At 34.3% G+C, this 23,338-nt stretch overlaps 1 protein-coding gene across 1 annotated transcript in view; it reads right to left on the bottom strand.

Annotated features, from left to right (window-relative positions):
* LOC141335408 (phosphatidylinositol-3,5-bisphosphate 3-phosphatase MTMR4-like) overlaps positions 1-22,447 on the bottom strand; it is a 101,207-nt gene extending 78,760 nt beyond the window's left edge. Inside the window, exons 1-2 of the mRNA XM_073840858.1 lie at positions 22,404-22,447; positions 6,709-6,819 (exon numbers count right to left, since the gene is read on the bottom strand). Of these exons, the coding sequence (XP_073696959.1) occupies positions 6,709-6,711 (3 nt within the window). The 5' untranslated portion in view covers positions 6,712-6,819; positions 22,404-22,447. The remainder of the gene's footprint in view (positions 1-6,708; positions 6,820-22,403) is intronic.
* Between the last annotated feature and the right edge of the window lie 891 nt (positions 22,448-23,338).

Genomic DNA, 23,338 nt, shown 5'->3' with positions numbered 1-23,338 from the left:
AAATAAAATTTTAAACTTTTAGGAATCCAAACACACTGTAAACAATTTTACATCAGTAAAACACTGATGATAACCTACATTAAGAGACACTTTGTTGGGAAGTTGAGCCGCTGCTCCCGCTCATCTTTTCCAAATGGCGTTAACGTTATTTGCTCAGTACATGCAGTAGAGACCTGCACTCCTACGGGAGTAAATAGCGGGACCCGAGGCAACCGACTGCGGCGCGGGACAAAACTTGATGGGCGAGTGCGGCTGTTCGGGACGCGGGAAAATAAAATGATTCGCGGGACCCCCGCAAAATAGAAATATCTAAAAAGCAAAATATCGTTATTCATCTATTGCACAAAAGCAGCAAGAACAACTAGTATACAACTTACAGCTATGATTAGTAAGCACAAGGATAGGCAGTCATCAGAGGTGTTTAAGTTAGAATCCACTCACTGCTAAAACATTCTTGCACAGTGCTGAATATTGCGTACTCGCGAATTAAAACACACGAAGTGTAGACATTGTGAAAGATTCATTGTGCATAATATTCATTGTGTTAGAGCTTTATGAGATCGATCTCAGATATGAACTGAGATGTCAACTTTAGCTTTGTTTGCTTGCATTCTGCTATGGATACACACAGTAGCTCATGCTTGCTCTTCTGTTAAGAATAACAGTGGTTTGTGAATGTTGATGCTTAGCCTATATAACAAATATTTTATCAGGAGCGTTTATGCTGGGGTTTTGTGAAATTACGAGATGTTACAAAACTGTTTCATGTAAATTTAATTGATGTACTGAAAAAAAACTATATAGGTTACTTTTATGCGGGCAGGAGCGGGACAAAACATGAATGTCGAGGCGGGAACTGAACGAGATAAACATATTTCTGCGGATGCGGGACTGAAAAATCCGTCCCGTGCATGTCTCTACATGCAGTGTTAAAATGCCCCCTATTGGTTAAACTCTGCATCAAACGTAATATAAGCATGAAGATATAATATGCACATGAAGTGACCTGTCAAAAACGACTTATATGCTTGTTACCACATTTGATAATCAATCGAAATAATCGCAGCTCTTGCGACTTGAAAATCGCACCCTTTCAAATCGCGATTTCGGTTTAAAAACGATTAATCGTGCAGCCCTAAGCTCAGCCCATATTTTAGCACTAAAACTGAACCCTGAACAAGCATGTGTTCATATGGAGGACGGATATAGATGAGCTCATAGCCTGACATCATACGGGACACTGTTTGGCCCCACCTCATACGGCCCATTATTCACTGACAAAACCCAAGTAAAAGATCCTTTTTGTTGACTGTGAGTGAAAGGGAACGAAATATGACCAAACAGGAACAGACAATGTAAATCAATTGTTTTCTAGGTGTGTGAATGAATGTACGACACACCTGCTGAAAAACTCTCTCAGCTGATCTGAACTCAAGAAGGGTGTTCTACTGAATTTAAACAGAACTTGAAACGACTTTGGAAAGAGATGCAGTTTTTTTTTTTTTTTTAAATTGGTCAAATAAAAAACAAAAACATTTTCTGCAATAAATAATAAAGCTAAAATAAAATAGAACATAAAGCGTTATTAAATGGAAAACTTTAACTTAAGATTAATTCAGTTACTTGTCAATGCAAGACTAAAACTAAAAAACTAAACTAAAACTACAAAATAAAACTTAATTATTAAAGCAATAAGGTACGAGAGGCCGTGCTGTATCATGAATAAATCACGGCTGAAGGGCGTTGTTAGGCATGACGCGAAGCGGAGTGCCTGCAACCCCTTCAGCCGTGATTTATTCATGATACAACACGGCCTCAAGTACCTTATTGCTTTTATAAAACGGTTACCACACAATAAAAATATTAAAATCAAAAATATATATTAATTTATATATATTAAGTTGTACGTTTTCATAAAGTAAAATCATTAACTGCCTTCCGCTGTAAAAAGTAGTCCCTAACTGCTGCAGCTGTGTTTACGTTGCTAAGGGTGGTTGCTAAGGGGGTTCAATGATACACAAAACCGTTGAGTGAAGCGGTCATAGCAGTGCCGTATCATGAATACAACACAGCTGCTGACCAATCAGAATTGAGGAATGGAACTAACCGTTTTATAATAAAATGTAAATAATTGTTGCATATTTAATAATCAACCTAATTTACATTTAATTAGTTTAACATGCTGTGAAACGGTCCTGTAAATTTAATTAAAGATATATAGAAATATAATACTACTACTAAAACATAAACCAAAATTTAAACGAAAATGAAAATTCAAAAAAGCCTATTCAAAATATTAATAAAAATGATTCTTGTATACAAATAATACTTAACAGTGATGTGTATTAATGTAATTTAATTATTTAATGATCATTTTAAGGACTTAATAGAAAAGCACTTACAAAAAAAAGCTTTAGAGTAAAAACAAAATATCCCAAAAAAGATGAGCAGGTTTACAAAATTCCTCTTCCTGTCATTCCAATTCTAATTCAACTTCCAGCGTGCAGTGGCCAATTCAACTCAAATTCACATTAATAAGACTCTGAAATTTATTTAATACTGTCATCTACACGTCTACAGCTTTTTACCTTGCAGCTGATCATTTCCAGCCTCTGATTACATCAGTTCAGATTCTGAATGGATAAGAATGGCAACAGGCAAAACACAACTTCTACAATCAATTTCCTCAACAGAAAACTCTCACGAGAATGTAGAAACCCTCTTACGACAACAAAAACAGTAGATGATTTGACAAATGGAGTCTCAAGAGAACAACAAATGATCATATTATTCAGAACATCTTCACAGGAACATTTTCCAGGCACTTTGTTCCCCAGACAATTAAAGACGCTACACAATATGAACGCAACGGGCCACTGAGAAGCATTGACTGCGTCCACTCGACCAGAACACAAAACCAGCATCACACACACCAATTAGTTATCACTGGGCTTCTACACAGCTTTTAAAAATTATATTTAAAACTTTTAAAGGAGAAGTTCAGTTCCTTCCAGGACAAAAATTTACAGATAATTTACTCAGCCCCTTGTCGTCCAAGATTTTAGTGTCTTTCTTTCTTCAGTCGTAAGAAATTATATTTTTTGTGTCGTTTTTATTAGTTTTTGTTTTTAAAAATATATCTATATAGTGTTTATTAAATGCATTAATTTGTTTTAGTTACTGCTTTACTTTTAATATTTTAATATTAAATATTTAATTATTAAAGATTAATATTCATATTTAATAATATTATCATTTTCTAAATAATTTTAGCTGATTTTGTGATGTGTCATTTTTATTAGTTTTTGTTTTTAAAAATATCTATATAGCGTTTATTAAATGCTTTAATTTGTTTTAGTTATTGCAGTACTTTTAATATTTTAATATTTAATTATTAAATATTAATATTCATATTTAATAATTTATCATTTTCCTTTTCTACATATTTTTTGCTGATTTTAAGTGATTTTTTTGTCATTTTTATTAGTTTGTTTTTAAATATATAGCTATAGTGTTTATTAAATGCATTAATTTGTTTTAGGTATTGCAGTTCTTTTAATAGTTTAATATTTAATTATCAAATATTCATATTTAACAATTTAATATTTTCATTTTCTAAATAATTTTTGCTGATTTTAAGTGATTTTGTCATTTTTATTAGTTTGTTTTTAAATATATAGCTATAGTGTTTATTAAATGCATTCATTTGTTTTAGTTATTGCAGTACTTTTAGTATTTTAATATTAAATATTGAATTATTAAATAAATAATAATAATTAATAATTTAATATTTTCATTTTCTAATTAATTTTAGCTCATTTTAAGTGATTTGTGTGTAATTTTTATTCGTTTTTGTTTTTAAAAATATATCTATATAGCCTTTATTAAATGCATTAATTTGTTTTAGTTATTGCAGTACTTCAAGTTAAACAAATAAATGACAGATGCTGCTTTGGCGACTAGTTAAAATAAGTTTACATGTTTTATTTTAGCTAATGTTTATTTTAATTTATTTTTATGCAAAAAAGGGTCGATAAAAAGATTACTAATAAAATATATGTTGAATATGTTAAATAATGTTCTTAGTCTTTCTTTAATGTGACCCAGAGACAACATACAAGAGTTTTCTTTATTTTAAATGCCAGATACTCTTTTGTGTAACTAAAATACCATTAATAGACAGGAAAAAGATTTTATGCATAATGAGGGACTTTTATTCACAAACAAGCCCCAAATAAACTGGGACTCTTATTATGAAATGTCTATGCTCTAATACTTCCAGCGGTTCATTAAAATAGATGAGGCATAAAATATGCACTCTTACAACCATCTACAACATATTATAATATAAAAATAAACCATAATGTAAACATTGTCATTTCGTCAAAGGTGCATCATAAGTAATCGTTCCTGTTGAATATTCAACAGAATTACATTTTGACTTTGAAACCTGCAACCTATTTGGTTGAGCTACAACTATTTAATCAGTAATCTGAGGGTGCAAAAAATCTAAATATTGAGAAAATCACCTTTAAAGTTGTACAAATGAAGTTTTTAGCAATGCATGTTACCAATCAACAATTAGGTTTTGATATATTTACCGTAGGAAATGTCTTAATACTTAATAATCTACTGATTTTTGGCATAAAAAGAAACATTTTGACCCATATAAATGTATTTTTGGCTATTACTGCAAATGCTACTCAACACTGGTTTGTGGTCCAGGGTCACATATGCATATTACTGCGACTCTTTAAAAGGCTCTGGTTCTGGTTTATTCTCAATGGGACAATAACATGGTTTCTACGAGGAGTTTCTGAGCGGCTTTTGGCACAAGCTTGGCTCTACGGATGGACCGCAGTGCAGAACTGACCTGGCAACATTTTGCTTTACTCTTACAAGGTTTTTAAACGGTCCTGAGGAAGATGAGGCACAGGCTGTGCTTTGTTTATGGAGAGCGCTAAGTGTTTAATGAGTGTCGAGGGATGCGTTTGCTCGCTCAGAGCACCACAGCATCATGGAAAACCCACGGCTTCATACTCCACCGCTCTCACAGTTAGTGTGTCTTTAAAGTGTGAATGAAGTTTAAATCAGGAGACCAAAAACACAAACACACAACTAAAAGACTGAACTGAACTGTCACTGTGCTTTACAGGAAAAAGTGGATATTATAAAAGAGTTTATAAAACGGGACCAACTCTAAATTCTGATCAAATAAACCATGTTAAAAACTAACATAGGCAGCAATGTTATTTTAGTGTCTCTGCTATTTTTGAATTAGACTTTTACTATTTTGTGTTTCAACTTCAAATTTAGTAATTCTGCTTTTTGTCATTTTTATTACATCTTTGTTTTCTTTAAAAATATCTGTACAATTGTAAACATTTTACTTACTCATATTAGTTTTAGTCTTATTTTAGTACTCAATTTTAAACATCGAAATACTGCCATTGAGACTTGTTTAAATAAAAAGTTTTAGTTATAAAAAATAGTTATTTATAATATTTATATAAATATAAATTAAGGCACTGGTGTTATTTTAATATTATTGAGATGCTAATATTGTTTTAATATTTTGATAAGGTTTTGTCTGTGTACTTTTCTATTATATTTATTTTCTAATTCATTTAAGCTGATTTTAAGTGTTTTTTTGTAATTTTTATTAGTTTTTTTATATATCTATATAGTGTTTATTAAATGCGTTCATTTGTTTTAGAGTAAAAACTAAACAAAAATGAGAAATAAAGTTTTTATATTTTATTATACATTTATTTTTATTATATTTTAGTTAGTATATACTTTTTATTAAAAATATGTATCTTAAAATTTTCCAAGCTATTTGTCCAAATTAAATAAAAGTTTTTAATTCATTTATTTAATTGCAAAGACAACTTAATTTAAAAAAAGGATTTATTTTGCATATTTTGATTACTAAAGAAAATCTTTATTTTTTTGTAGTGCATTCAACATTTCATGGCATGGCTATGAATTTAAGACGTTCTGTGCTTATTTAAAATGTATTTTTATAAAATGGCACCCTTTTTAAGACATGCAAAGATCAAAACACACTAAAACTACAGACAAACTTGGTCTAGATCGCACTAATGCTGACAGTGTTTAGTTTGAGATGAGCCTAAACATTTGTGGAACTGCAGTAAAAAGTCTCAAATAACCTTTGCTCATAAGGTCAGACAATTAACCCCAAACCGGAACGCAATCCTGCAGCTAGAGGATTTCCTATAAAACTCCAAGCCAACCAGCGGCATCCGTCAGCGTTTAAAAGGCATCAGCATTCCCCGACCTTTCTTCAAACACGTACACACAAACATCAAAGATCTTCCCAACATCTGTTCATCTCTGCATGGTAGTTTTTACAGGGAAAGTCCACTCTGGAGGACCAGAAAGTGAAAAACAGGAAGAGAGCGGAACGCAAATAATCACGATGGTTAATAACGCAGGGTCACGACAAACACATGATCTGCCAATAATGAAAGGATCACTCAGGATTACTGGATTCGAAGCGAAATGTATCTAACCAAATAAACCGTAGGTTACCCCCAGGTGACCCTCAATCAGCAAAAGCCCAGTAAATGATAAAAAGGTGCCTGGACCTCACAATAAAGTCCTGAAATGTCATATTTCTGATCCAAATCAATAGTAAAAGCGAGTTATATGACTGTGACACACTCAAACACCCCGCAGACTCACCATTTTCTCAGCTGATGTGCTTTGATTTAGTCTCGGCTAAGGCTCCTCCAGCTCTCCTCACCGCGACGGGTCTCAAAACTCACAGCGACAGCTCACGAGACAGCTCACAATCTGAAAGAAAACAGATCAGAAATTGGTCAATGACAATGAGGGTTCAAAATGTAGTGGTGACACAGATGAGGTTTAAATCTGAGGTCCAGATCATCCCAAAAGTGTTGGGATGCACTGAAATGGAAATATCATTTTTGTTCAACTTAAACTTAATAAATAATTGCTGTCAAATTGTGTAAGTTTCATGATTTCAATAATTAGACATGCAGTATATTTCTGGCAATTTTTTATTATTTCCTACCATATGTTTTATTGTTACCAAATTCCTTTGTCTCAGCAAGTCTAATTATTTAAATGCATAAAAACAACTTAATTTATTCAAATGTATTCTGAAAACAGCCTTTTGAAATGATTTTTTCCCCCCTCAGATATTCTGTGTTTTGCATTTAAATTTTTCTGGTTATCAAACGAAAGCATAAAAAATTTATTTTATTTGTTTAATTTTCTGTAAATAAAACTTTTTTAAATGTTTAAAGTAAAACATTGAAGAAATGCTGTGCAATTATTCCTCAAAAAATATTTGTAATAAATTTAGTAGTTCTAGTAGTATGTACATTGTACTGAACAACAGCAATATATTTCTGGCATAATGTCTTTTAGTTAAACTGAACTTTTATTGTAACTGGCTGCTGTGAGTACCTTTACATATCTGTATGTATAGTATGATGATAGTATCTCTCAAATGAAAATGTAAAGTGCTCATGAAGTCACTCTCTGTTCATATATTTATGTCCTTATTTAATTTAAACCGTGCATCTGCAGCATTCGTTCATATAGAAACACGCATGTTTAAATAGTAATTTTGCGGCTTAATATTCATGCATACTAGTCCATATCGTGATTTGATTTAAGTGTAATGACTTACTTTTTGGTGATTAATTCATTCAAAGTTTACAAATTCTGTGTTATACAGTAAATTCGGTGATTCCATAGGGCCCATTACTGTTGTACAATAAATGATAGTAGTGTTCACTTCGGCTCAGATCAAACTCTTTCTCAACTCTTTCTCGGGAATGTTCAGCATTTGTGTTTTTCCTGCTCAGAGTCCAAATACTTGCAAAATTCGACAGAAAAATGTTGAGTCTAAGACCTAAGACATAGATAAGCAAACAGGTCAGAACACTCACAAATAGGAAAGCAAACACTTGCAGGTTATCAGCGCAACAAACTCTGCAGTCTGTCACTGGCAGGTGCTGGAAACACACAGAGTTTAATGATCCAGTGTAAAGCACTGTGTGCGTTTGTATGTGCTCATGAACACACCCATGGAGTTCCCGTTCTCACCCGTCGAGACGACCTTGATCTCCGGCTACAAGCTGACTAATAGGATGAGCTTTGATTTACAGGAAAAGGAAAGTGAAAACTCTACAGGAGCCAAGAGCTCATGGGAAACACGCAGATCACCAACTGTGTGCTGCACACTTGTTGACTGGGTTTACTACCAAAAAGTCCACTAAAAGAAAGTTAAAATGAAAGTTCTGTAAAAAAGTTCATATGCAGGCAGTTTTAGAACATTACTTTGCTGTGTGAGTTTATGCATATGGCTGTTATGGCGTAGCTATAGCTAGGTTATATGATTTCCAGCTATTTTTGCAAATATATATATTTTTTAATTCATTTAAAAAAGACAAACAAAAACTTAATATTAATGTAGTGAACTTCATAAATAAATATATATTTTCAATATAATTAATCAATTAATTATTAAATAAAAGTACACACCTGCATGTATATATTTAAGAAAAATATATTAAATTATATTAAAAATTATTAATATTTAATATTAATTATGAACATAAATATATACACGTAAATACATGTAAACATTTTTTCTAAATATATACTGTATATATGTGTGCATTTATATATACATAATAAATATACACAGTAAACACATTATGTAAACAAAAACTTTTATTTTGGATGCGATTATTTGTGATTAATTGTTTGACAGAATTTTTTCCTATCATTTCATTTTATTATATATTTTCAGATTTTTTCAGCTATTTCTGCAAATTAAAAAAAGTTTTGAATTAATTTATTTATTTGCAAAGACATTTAATTTAAAAAAATTGAGCATATGTTGACAAACATTGCTAAAAAAATGAATATTAATGGAATAGAACTTCATAAAAAAATATATGTACTAGAGATGCACACACGTATATAAATATTACAGAATTTAAATGTATATGCGTGTATTTTTCTTATATCTATTATTATTTTTCAGCAAAAAATTAAACTTGTCTGTAAATATACAGTATGGATGGATTTATTGTTGAGCTTACTAATAAAATAGTCATTATTTAACACACTCAGAAAAAAAAAAAGTACAATGGATGTCACCTTTGTACCATTTTAAAATGCTTTATGTACCACTCAGGTACAAACACGCACATTTAAAAGTACTAAGATGCACTCTTTAGGGGTAAATAATGTTGAAAAGATACCACCCCAGTTTTCTAAAAGTGTAGTTTCAAACATGACAGCTCTATCTGAATGCAAGAGGGCAGTCTTTACCCACAATGCAAGGCTGCTGCAGCGATTCATTGAAACACACCCTCTAATTCTGATCCACTCCTGCAAACACTCACTCAGCACAAACTCTCATGAGACACGTCAAAGAAATCTTATGCCAATCTTCATTTTATGGCATTTAAAAAGAGAAGAGAAACTGTTCAACTCGCGAATGTAGCCACACTGTAACATTCCGCGCTGAAACATTGTAACAGTTGATGAACGTTCTAAACTTCCGAAAGCTCTACAAATGTAACAAGCGCAACATTCCATTCGCGCGCAACAATGTGTCAGTGAACGAAGCGCTCATTCTCATACAAGACACGACAAAATAAGTTCAGCTCTTACCTGAGCGCGTATGTGTGTGGACACAAACTCCTGTACGCTTCACGCCACGATCACGCCTATCCACGCGCACACACAAAGCGCGCGAAGTGGGCGGGGATTCGAGTGCGCGGCGCTGGGCGAGTAGTACGTGACCGCGCTGTCCTGTTCTTGTGCGTGTGCGTGTCTCAGCACAGGGAAAGAACGCACGTTTACATGGATGTGTTCTAAACAAACTTTCAATGCATGTGCGCCCACATACCAGTGTGTACGCGCATCTGTATCAGTAGAGTAACAGACGCGCATACCAATGAAGTTCGCGCTGGGTTTTGTTTGCATGTAACGCCCCCAACCCGTGATATATTTCACAATCACAATAGAGTCTCCGGAACCCTACTGTGACACTGCTGCTGTCTGTGCGTTTACAGTGCACTGGAATGACCTGTAGAACACTGGAAGCGGAAGGCATTTATTGCTTACAAAGGTCATTTACTCGTTTATTAATTTAATTAGATTTAACTAAATAATTACTGGGCAAAAACATATGATTTGTTTAATTTAATTGCATTTTTGTTTTTCAGAGCAAAAAATAGATATCGTACATTATCCTACATTTTCCTAATTTACAGAAGACACCCACTAAAATGTCATTCAGGCATATTTACAACAAAAAATAATTTATGACATATTAAAAGATGAATTTCTTTCACCCCAAATACTAATTAGTTGTAATTCTAAATTTTTTACATTTTCCACTATCCTAGGTTTTGCGCATTTGTCAGTAAGAATTTTTACTCATTTAAAACACAATCAAATTTAGTATCAATATGTACAAGTCAGAATAAGCATGTTGTTTGAATTTTTGTATAAATATTGTTACACTGAATGACAATGTAACATTATTTCAACCAAATTTTGACATTTTATTCTCCAAAAACTTATCTGAAACCCTAAAAGTAGACGCTTTAGATTTAGTATACTTTTTATGGATATAAAATCACTTACATTTCTTTTAATGTGAGCATCTGAACGTCTTTGACCCATATATACACAGTACCAGTCAAACGTTTTTGAACAGTAAGATTTTTAATGTTTTTTAAAGAAGTCTCTTTTGCCCACCAAGACTGCATTTATTTGATTCAAAATACAGCAAAAGCAGTAAAAAAAATTTTTTTAATATTTTTACTATTGAAAATAACTGTTTTCTATTTTAATATTTTTTTTTAAATGTAATTTATTCCTGTGATTAAAGCTGAATTTTCAGCATCATTACTTCAGTCTTCAGTGTCACATGTTCCTTCAGAAATCATTCTAATATGCTGATTTGCTATTCAAGAAACATTTATCTTTATTACTTTCTATTCATCAAAGAAACCTGAAAAAAATCTACTCAGCTTTTTTAAACATAATAAAAATAATAAATGTTTTTTAGCAGCAAATCAGAATATCAGAATGATTTCTGAAGGATCATGTGACTGACTGGAATAATGATGCTAAAAAAAATCAGCTTTGAAACCACAGGAATAATTGACATTTTAAAACATTCAAATAGAAAACAGTTATTTTTAATAATAAAAAAATACTTCAAAATTGTACAATTTTTGCTGTCCTTTGGATCAAATAAATACAGGCTTGGTGAGCAGAAGAGACTTCTTTAAAAAAAAAAAAACAATAAAAATCTTACTGTTCAAAATCGTTTTGGTAGTGTATACTAAATGTAATAAATATACATTTGAGAAAAAAGACTATTTGGTAACACTTTACTATAATGTATTATTAAAAAACAATACAAGTAATTTAGTTAGTTAAGAATTAAATGAATTGTGAAAACAGCATGTTGTTTATAGGTTTTTCAAACCTGATTGAGAGCTACGGGACGAAAGTAAACTGTTGCATTATATACAAGTTACAGCAACTTTGGCCACATCTCTGATTTGTAGTATTGCATTTCATATTTTTCTTACACAATATAAAAGCTTTCCTATGCATTAAAATGTAATAGCAGCCTACATTTTGTGGATTATTTTGGAGTATTAAATTGCATTTCTATCGATCAGTCTATATTTGAGTTGTGGAATGATTTCTAAAATGCTTCTAGAATAGTATGGTGTGTGTTGTTTAAAGTGGAATAAGGACTGCGTGTTTGGACTTGTGTGTCGTCACTGTGGGTGCGGTTGTGGGAATGTGGATTTCTTCATTAACACTAAAGCTTTGCTGTTCTGGAAGAGTGTGGCAACTCCTCAGATTCAGCTCCACACACGTGTCCACAGTTATTCCTGATGAGACGTTTAGTTAAAGCAAATGTAAAAGAATCAGTCTTAAAAACATTGTTCTCTGCGTCAGAGGCCTTGTTGGCAAACCTAAAATATTGGCACCAAATAATGTTTTCCAAGTGCGGCAGAAACTAGTCCCTCTTGTGGGGAATTTTGTGTGGAATGGAAAGTTCATGGAGGCTAAACATAGCAAACACACTTTCACTTTCTTTCACTTCCTCCATCGCACCTCGCAGGTGAGACACACGCGGAAGTCCCGCCGTAAAGCGTTCGCTCAGTGACCACAGCGTATGTTCATGCCATAAAAGGCGTTCTGCACCGTGTGTTTGGAGGCCTGGAAACTATGAGGAAGTTTGTGTGTAACATGGTAAGATAACAAGTGCAATAAACGCTGATATAGAATATTTATGTTCATATTATCACTGATTTATACATAAGGGGTGTGAGGTTCTTTGTCGGCTTTCTGCTTGTTATTCTTTAATGTATAAACAACCATCATGAACAAGTGGAAATATCAGAGACGGATTTAATTAGCAACAGTTTTTGGCTTGTAAAAAAAAAAAAGACAAAAGGACTTTTTAAATTTAAATATTTTGGGGGGGGTTTGCCAATTTGAAAAACATAAAACTTTGGTTTCCATAAAGTATACAATTAATAATTAATTAGATCTTTCTGTTCATCAAAGAATCCTGAAACAAATGTATTCAACTGTTTTATATATTGATAATATGTTTCTTGAACTGCAAATCAGCATATTAGAATGATTTCTGAAGGATCATGTGACATTGAAGTAACGAAGACTGGAGTAACGATGCTGAAAATTCAGCTTTGATCACAGGAATAAATTACATTTTAAAATATATTCAAATAGAAATCAGTTATTTTAAATAGTAAAATATTTCACAATATTACTGCTTTTGCTGTCATTTAAATCAAATAAATGCAGGCTTGGGCAGAAGAGAATTCTTCAATAAACATTAAAAATATTTTGACTGGTGTATTTTTTCCTCACATACCCCCTAAACTAAAGCAACTCAGTTTAAAGGTAAAACATCTAAAATATGATATCTATAACACCTTAACCAGAAATATTGCTTGATTTTACAGGGCTTCTGCATCAAACTAAATAAATATACAACAACAGATTATAAAAACAGCAGGTTTTTTTTTTGTTAAAGGGGTCATCAGATGTCCATTTTCCACAAGTTCATATGATTCTTTAGGGTCTTAATGACAAGTCTATGATATACTTTGGTTAAAAATTCTCAATATTAGTGTAAAAAAAAAAACACCCTTTTACCTTGTCAAAATCAGCTTTGCAAAAAATCAACTCATTTTATTGCATGGTCCCTTTCAATGCTAATGAGCTCTGCTTGCCCTGCCCCTCTCTGATGTGGGATTATGAGCCGTAATGTTTACTTTTGCTGCATTTAGTGGCGAAACTTGCCAACAAGCATGCTATTAAGGCCGTTTGCAAAGATGCATAAAAACCCTTTTACTCACTTCTGCTGTGGGTGAAGCTGCATCAGGAACTATTCACACGAATAGACTTGTATGTAGATCGGGATCGGCGCTTTCCATTTTAAAAACGAAAGTAATGTTAATCCTCTGCGTCTTCAGCGGCTCAGATTTTGGGAGTAAATGACGACTGCTGTGTTCATTATTACATCCAACAACAGAACACCTCAATCGCTCAATCTGAGACATTCTTGTCTTCCCCTGCGCCCGAGTCACACAATGGAGATCGGAGTCGGACTGTTTCAGCTCGGTGAGGGCGGGTCTAAGGTAAGGTGCTCATGTCAATCAACTATCGTGGGAGGGGCCTCTGTCTGTGTGCCATCACACCCACAAGAAGCTGAGAATGATCTGGTTTTAAAAAGGGGATGTTACTTTTAAAGATTAAAAAAAAAATAGCACTGGGTGGTTCAAACAACATGTAAAAGTGAGTTTTGCATCGGATGACCCCTTTAACATACTTTTGTTAAACAACTTACTACTGTAGTACACTACTGTAAGAAGGTGTAACTGTAACAGCCTGTGAAGTTCAGGACAAACTCTGAACAGTCTGTGCTTTAGCTCAATCACTGAGAACATTTGGCAATGAAACAAAGCTGTTTTATTCCTGCTGATACATTTATCCAGCGGCCAGGCCTGCGAAATGGAGAAAACTACAACTAACTTCCACACAGTGCTGCATATGCTCCAAAAATAACAAAATCCTCCATCATGAAAACAGATGCAATCTAGAATCGGTTTCCAGGTCAAAACGATGGGGACAGGGAACTCGAACTTAAGTTGACCCGTCCACAACCTCGCTGACCTCTAGACGCTCATCAAGCTCAATCTCAGTTCAAAACTCAGATCCAGACACTGTCGTCATCAACAGAGCAAATTCAATACACTGAAATCGTCTGTCTGGGAAAATTGGATTTGGTGCGCCTGTGTTTAGCATAGATGACAATCTGATCTCATTTATTTTCCTTTGGATGAAAACCTGCGCAAATCTTATGAACACAAATTGGTGAGAGGGAATTAAACACCACAGCAAAGCCAAAAACATTTAAAAGAGAGATGAGTAACTGGACTTTAGATTTCCTTATGGCAGATAATGAAACAAGTGAAAAGATGCATGTAGACATGAGAATATACAGTTGAGGTCAAAAGTTTACATCCCCTTTTCAGAATCTGCAAAATGTTAATTATTTTAGCAAAACAAGAGGAATCATACAAATTGCTTGTTATTGTTTATTTAGTACTGACCTGAATAAGATATTTCACATAAAGGATGTTTACACATAGTCCAAAAGAGAACATAAGTTGAATTTATAAAAATTACCCTGTTCCTGAATGATCCACAGCTGTGTTTTTTTTGTTTAGTGATAGTTGTTCATGAATCCCTTGTTTGTCCTGAACAGTTAAACTGTTTGCTGTTCTTCAGAAAAATCCTTTAAGTCCCACAAATTCTTGGGTTTTCCAGCATTTTTGTGCATTTGAACCCTTTCCAACAATGACTGTATGATTTTGAGATCCATCTTTTGACACTGAGGACAACTGAAGGTTCAAACACTCACTGATGCTCCAGAAAGAAACACGATGCATTAAGAGCTGGGGGATGAAAACTTTTGAACAGAATGGAGATGTGTACATTTTTCTTATTTTGCATAAATATCACTTTTTTTTAATTATTATTTAGTACTGCCTTTTAGAAGCTACAGAAGATACTTGCATCCTAATCTTCAAATTCAAATGTTTTCACCCCCGGCTCTTAATGCATGGTTTTTCCTTCTGGAGCATCAGTGAGTGTTTGAACCTTCTGTAATAGTTGCATATGAGTCCCTCAGTTGTCCTCAGTGTGAAAAGATGGATCTCAAAATCATACAGTCATTGTTGGAAATGTTCAAATACACAACATGCTGGAAAACCAAAGAATCTGTGGGACCTGAAAGATTTTTCTGAAGAACAGCAGGCAGTTTAACTGTTCAGGACAAACAAGGGACTCATGAACAACTATCACTAAACAAAAAAAACACAGCTGTGGATCATTCAGGTAACAAGGTATTAAGAATCAAGGGGATGTAAACTTTTGAATGGGGTCATTTTTATAAATTCAACTATTATTTGCTCTTGTGGACAATATGTAAACATCTTATATGTGAAATATCTTATTCAGGTCAGTAATAAATAAACAATTACATGCATTTTGTATGAATCCTCTTATTTTGATAAACTAATAAACATTTTGCAGATTCTGAAAGGGGGATGCAAATTTTTGACCTCAACTATACAAGGATTTGTTCACAAAATCTGATTTTTAGACCAAATATTCAAACTTTATATGGCCAGGTTAGATTGGACTAGATTACAAACCACCTGACAAAGGTTGTCATTTAAAATCAGATTTTATGGGTTTTTTTCCTTTTATCATATTAAAAATATATATATAAAATTTAAAAGTTAGAAATTAAATTAAAAAAAAATTTTAACAGATAAGGCAATAACAACTTGGTTTGGTTGACAATCATTCAGAACAGCACAGAAATGCACTGTCAACCATCTGACTAGGGATGGCGAAAACTAAAAAATTTCTTGACCGACCACCGAGCCTCATTAGCCGGTTGAAACCGGTTAACCGATTAGTTTAAAATATGGTACGCTATTTGAAATAACAGCCATTTCGAGCCGCGCCTGCAATTTCGCAACTCTGTCGCATCTGGCCCCGATCACACCGAATGCATCTTTTAGTTCTAAAAACGCGAGGCGCACAGCACTGCCTTTTTTGGTGACTTTTAATAAAAGAGCGTGCTGCTTTTTTTTAATGTTGCTAAGCAACGACCAAAACAGCTGTCCTGTCAGTCAAATCAAAGGATTATAGCGCGAGCACTCTAAAATCTTAGTTTTATGCTGTTAAGTAAACTGTCATATTAGCAGAAACCCTAAATAATACAGCTCCGGGTTACCCACGATAGTCACAAAAGGTTTCTCCTCTATTTCTTGCAGTCTCCGGACTTTTTAAGCAACCGTAAAATTCCGTCACCACAACAGAAGGCCCGCCTCTCCATTCATTCGATTGGACAATGGAAAAGAACGCGAATGACGTTGGGCGTTTTTCCGCTCAGAGTTGATTTTTTTTTCAACTTCACGCGCTCAGAGCGCTCCTGCAAAAACGCGAGGCGCCTGGGGCGCATAAGCAGCGCGTAGAACGCTCACTGCCAACAGAAAACCATTCAAAAGAGGCGCCTCCAACTGCAAAAACGCGTTCGGTGTGATCGCGGCCTCTCTCTGCCGCTCTGCCTCCCGCACACACACACACACACACACACACACACACACACACACACACTGCCACTCACGTCACTTTTTTAAAATCCTCTACAGCGCGAAACATGAGTCCCGCAAACGCGGCGCCGAAGAGCTTGTTGTATGTAATCGTAGGACAAATGGCTCCTTAGTTTCAAATGGTAACTTTGGGTGTACAAGGTGATCGCTTTGAAAATAAAGGCGTTTGTCTAGGTTAGAAGCTCATTTGAAACATTGCCACGGCTCATTTAAGAAAATGACAGCTCCGAAGAGACGCCGCTTTAGTTGAGGTAGTGCTAACCATAATAAAGAAAGACGATGATCATCATCACCTTATCGGTTACCACTGAAATGTAGATGTAATGTATTTCCAAATCTAAGCCCATCTTATGCGGAATGTTGCCTAATAGACTGCAACATGATAAAACCAATGGATAAAACACCTTCAGAATGCGTAAAAGACGCACCGGCACTTTTTTTTTTAACCGACTACCGACAACTTTAACCGGTTAACGTTGATACGGTCAACCACCGGTCAAACGGTCATCGGTTAACATCCCTACATCTGACACATAAACAAAAACTAGTTTCATGGTTATAATCACAAGATTTATAAATAACCACATATGTTCCATTTAAAAACTGTTGTGTTTTTGTGTTTCTAGGCAGAAATCGAATTAAATTCCTCTCCTTGTCACATCAGTATCACTTCTCTGCACCAAGAAAAGACAGTTTCACTTCTATATTCTCCTGAAATTTGCTTTGGGTTTCACCTAGAACTCAACTGAAGCTCATCTACTACATACACAAACAATCTCACTCTGATATGTAATCTCGTTGATTACTATGCTGAAGTTCAATACTCAACAATCGTGAAAATGCTTCATTAATCATCATCTAGTTCACTCTACTTATCATTCTAGAGATATGAATGAGTTACAAACAAACACAACATGTCAAAGTGCAGGAGTGTAAAGGGACAAGTATTCAAAATATCCAATAAAAAAAAGCAATAAATCAAACCCCAGTGACATACTCTCAAGCATCCGCAGACGTGCTCACATTTGTGTCCAAAATGCACCGATACTATTAAAGGAATGGTTCAGCCAAAAATGAAATTTTCCTGAAAATGCACCAGTTTTGGACAAATGTAGGTTTATGTCACTTGCTCACCAATGGATCCTGTGCAGTGAATGGGTGCCGTCAGAATTAGAGTCCAAACAGCTGATAAAAACATCACAATAATCCACAAGTAATCCACACCACTCCAGTCTATTAACTAACATCTTGAGAAGCAAAATACCAAAACTAAAATGTTGCTTCCAGCTAAAATCCAAGTGCTTTATTGCTTTCTGCAGTGAATAAGGAGTGAAATCGGCACAGATCAAGCTCCGTTTACAAGCCAAAAAAAGCTCTAAACAAATATGTGGGTAGATTTTGACGTGAGAGACTACAGGAGATGGACTTTAATTGTGTTATTGTGGATTTTGGATTTGTATTTTAGTTGAAAATGTCTTAATGATGGATTTATTTCTTAACAAACACGCAGCTTTTGGCTTCACAAGTTGTTAACTGATGGACTGGAGTGGTGTGGATTGAGTTGTTGACGGGTGACGGCACCCATTCACTTCATTTTTAGGATTTAAATGAATCTGTCAGTCAAATTTGGCCATAGAGTAAGTGCATGCATCTTCATGACTTAACCAACATAAGACTGTATGTTTCAGTGAACATCTTGAGAAGACTAAAGCTCAGTGTTTGTAAGAAACAAATCCATCATTAAGATGTTTTAACTTTAAACTTCGTGCTAAAATACCAGTCCATAATGCATAACAACATTTCCTCCCATGAAAAAGATGTCTCTGAATCAGGAGAGAAATCTGCACAGATTACAAGTGTAAACAGTCCAAAAGAGTTTATATGGCTGGATTTTGATGTGAAAGACAACAGATGGACTTTTTCCACTGGAGGAAGTGTTATTATGGACTATTTTAGTTGAAAATGTCTTAATGATGGATTTATTTCTTCACAAAACCGCAGCTTTTGGCTTCACAAGAAGTTAATTCATTGACTGGAGTTCTGTGGATTATTGAGTTTTATCAGCTGTTTGGACTCTCATTCTGATGGCACCCATTCACTTCATTTTTAGGATTTAAATGAATCTGTCAGTCAACTCTGGCCATAGAGTAAGTGCATGCATCTTCAACACTTAACCAGCATAAGACTGAATGTTTCAGTTAACATACTGAGAAGACAAAAGCTGAGTGTTGTAAGAAACAAATCCATCATTAAGATGTTTTGACTTTAAACTTCGTGCTAAAATACCAGTCCATCATCCATACCGATGTTTCCTCCAGTGAATCAGGAGAGAATTCTGCATAACTTACAAGTGCAAACAGTCCAAAAGAGTTTATATGGCTGGATTTTGATGTGAGAGACGACAGAAGATGGACTTTTTCACTGGAGGAAACATTATTATGGATTATGGACTCATATTTTTGGCAAGAATCATTGGTTTGAGGCTGAAAACGCCTACATGATGAATTTAATTCTTACAAACACAAGCTTTTGTCTTCTCAAGGTGTTAACTGATGAGGGGTGGATTATTGTAATGTTTTTATCAGCTGTTTGGTCTCTCCTTCTGACGGCACCCATTTACTTCATTTGTAAGATTTAAATGAATCCGTCAACTTTGGCCGTAGAGCAAGTGCATGCATCTTCAAGACTTCTTAACCAGCTTTAAGACTGTTTTCTTTCCACTTATATGTAGACAAGCTATGGCACTCGTAGCTAAAACGTCAAGCTTTTTAATAGGAGACAGGCCTAATGCTACATTCAAAACTATTATTAAAGAGATCATAAACATACTGTCACGGCTACAGGGACCTAGATTCAGAGCGGTGCACAAGTAGTCATGCGGCTATTTAAAGAGCCGTCTGACCTGTAACATGAGCATGAGCCATCAATTAGACATTTCACCTAAAGCACTGAGACGGATCGCTGAGCTTCCCAGGCTGAGGAATGAGAACCGGATCCGTTGGGTTTGAACAGGAGCCAATCACCGGTGCTCAATGGTAGAACTCACCGATTGTAATCAAACAGAACCGGAGCAATTATTCTCCATTAGAGATATGAAAGTGCTTTCGCAAACAGCTTTTCATTAGTTGCAAGTCACAGACTGTCTGTTTCAAATATAACTGAAGACTGAAGACAAATAAATCCACTAGAAAGGCACAGCAAACACGAGGATTTACGCTGAAAGCATTGAGCAGACGTTTAAAGCGCTTAAAGAAGTACTTCACTTCCAGAACAAAAATGTACAGATCATTTACTCACCTCCTTGTCATCCAAGATGTCTTTCTTTCTTCGGTCGTAAAGAAATTATGTTTTTTGAGGAAAACATTTAGGATTTCTCTCCATATAGTGGACTTCTATGGTGCCCATGAGTTTGAACTTCCAAAATGCAGTTTAAATGCAGCTTCAAAGGGCTCTAAACCATCCCAGTCTTATCTAGCGAAACAATCAGTTGTTTTCTAAAAAATTGACAATTTATATATTTTTAACCTCAAATGCTCATCTTGTCTAGCTCTGCATCAATTCAATTCCAACTTCAAAATCCTCCTACATTGCTGCAGAAGTACCGACTTAGTGTTTAGAAAGAAAAAAACATGCAAAGAAGATAACGCCCTTTACAAAAAAAGGTAAAACTGCGATGTAGGGCTATTTTGAAGTCGGAGAAGAAAATAAGTTAAGAGTTTTCCGACATACCCTAACTGTCTTGAACTGGAATACACAGAGTTCACGCAGAGCTAGACAAGCGTTTGAGGTTAAAAAGTATATAAATTTGTCCATTTTCTTAGAATTGAACAGATTGTTTCACTAGATAAGACCCTTATTCCTCGGCTGGGGTCATTTAGAGTCCTTTGAAGCTGCATTTAAACTGCTTTTTGGAAGTTCAAACTCATGGACACCATAGAAGTCCACTATACAGAGGGAAATCCTGAAATGTTTACCCTCAAAAAACTATTTCTTTACAATTGAAGACAAAGATATGAACATCTTGGAAGACAAGGGGGTGAGTAAATTATCTGTAACTTCTCTTTTAAATGTCACATATGAGTAGTTGAGATCAACAGATGTCAAGGAAGCACTTCAGCATGACATCTACAGGAACAAGTTCACTCTCTTATTGAGTAAAAAATAATTATAATACGGATATAGCAAAGCTTGAAGTTAGACCTATAATTATAATAAACTATAAAATGCCAGTATTTTACAATGCATTCATTTCTAGAACATTATTTGTCCCTTTTTTACAATAAAAAAGAAATCTACAAACATGCACTTTGGATTTTCTTCTGGCATGTAATAAAATAAGTAAAAAATAAAAATAAAAATGAAGCCATAGCTACACATCAGAATATACTAGGATTGTTGACAAAAATCTTTTTTTTTTTTTCATATAAAATTTTAACCATATTTTTAAAAAGATTACAAACAAAGTTGGTTGTCAGGCTTGTGAAAACTACAAATAATAATAAAATATATAACAATTTAATATAATAATGAAATATTTTAAATAAATCTAAATAATGACAATAATAGTTAACAATAATATTCCTTACAAGACATTTTCAAAAGAAGCAATTCATGCAATACCAGTATTTTACCATGCATGCATTTCTAGAACATTATTTATCCCTTTTTTACATTAAAAAGAAAAAAACTATTTAATCTGTTGAAAGGAAATCTGCTAGTATAAACTTTCTTTTTCTTCTGGCATGTAATAAATAAGTTTAAAAAATAATAAAGCCACATCTAGACATCAGAATATACTACGATTGTTGATAAAATCTTTTTTTTTTTCCATATAAAATTTTAACAATATTTGTACCCAGATTACAAACAAAGTTGGTTGTCAGGCTTGTGAAAACTACAAATAATAATAAAATATATAACAATTTAATATAATAATGAAATATTTTAAATAAAGGTAAATAAGGACAATAATATTCCTTACAAGAAATTTTATTAAGAAGCAATTTAATTGTGAATAATGCAAAATTGCTTTGTAACACCAATATGTTTTTCCTTTACTAGAGAAAAGTCCCATAGGCATCTTATATAACACCAGCAAATTAGATAGAAAGCGACATGTGACATTCAGGAAGATCAAGGCACTTTATTACACAACGCTAGTGAATTCATTAAAAAAGTGCATGTGTGTATATATTAAAATACTGAATATTTAAATACAGTTCATTACCATACTCTTCAAGTGTGACTTCTAGCACTTCATCCCAGTTGGTAGTCTCTGATCTGTCTGTCTGTCTGTCTGTCTGTCTGTCTGTCTGTCTGTCTGTCTGTCTGTCTGTCTGTCTGTCTGTCTGTCTGTCTGTCTGTCTGTCTGTCTGTCTGTCTGTCTGTCTGTCTGTCTGTCTGTCTGTCTGTCTGTCTGTGTGTTTAGTATGGGTGGAGGATTTTACAGACTGTAAACCGTCCCAGCTGGTCAATACATCCACATACAAACACATGGTCGGCAGAAACCAGCTGAAAACCACGCTAAATCGTGCGTATTCAGTTTATACAACAGTCCGCCAAACGTAACCGCAAACACATTAAAGAATAATCACGTTAAATAAACAGAAAATGAAATATGATCAAGATACTCACTGTGAAACAATCAGCTGACACAACGGTGACTCAGTAGAGCGCACTACTTCCGCATTCACTTGCGATGACCTATGCGTCAGCCAATCGCGATAGAGCGTGTCCGCGCAGTGGACCAATGGCGAGGCGGAATACGTCGTGTACTAGGCGTCCAACAGCCAATGGAGGGCTACGGTAGGTTAGCGGCTCAAACAACAGGACGCCTGAATGCCGAGAGCACACCCACACGCAAACCAATCAGGGCGAGGCTGAGGAGGAGGGGGAGGGGGAGGTATGAGCCAATAGAAAATCACAGCGCGGCACTAGGGAACACGTGGTTCGCGGCGAGTCGTGAGAGGCTTGGGTTTAAAGAGGCGGGAGCGCGCGTTAAACACAAGTTTAAAAACAAGACGAGGAAAGAAATAGGAAATGTTCTTTAGGATCATATGTGACACTAGACCACAAAACCAGTTATAATGGTACATTTTTTTGAAATTGAGATTTATACATCAGCTAAAAGCTGAATAAAACAGCTTTCGATTGATGTATGGTTTGTTAAGATAGATAATATTTGGTTGAGAGACAACTATTTGAAAATCTGACATCTGAGGGTGCAAAATAATCAAATATTGAGAAAATCGTTTTTAAAGTTGTCCAAATGAAGTTTGAGGGTGCAAAATATTGAGAAAATCGCCTTTAAAGTTGTCCAAATCAGCTCTTAGCAATGGATATTACTAATCAAATGTTACGTTTTGATATTTACGGTAGGAAATTTACAAGATATCTTAATGTAACATGATCTTTATTTAATATCCTAATAATTTTTAACATAAAAAACTAACACTATCTTGCTCTATACTTTTTCTATTCTATGTTTTCTATTTATTATATGATTAATAATTTATATAGAGCTGAATAAATAAGTTTTTTATTGATGTATGTTTGTCAGGATAGACAAT

The sequence above is a fragment of the Garra rufa genome, chromosome 5 (assembly GCF_049309525.1).
Source record: "Garra rufa chromosome 5, GarRuf1.0, whole genome shotgun sequence".
Lineage (NCBI taxonomy): Eukaryota > Metazoa > Chordata > Actinopteri > Cypriniformes > Cyprinidae > Garra > Garra rufa.
This window is presented reverse-complemented; position numbering and strand designations above follow the sequence as displayed.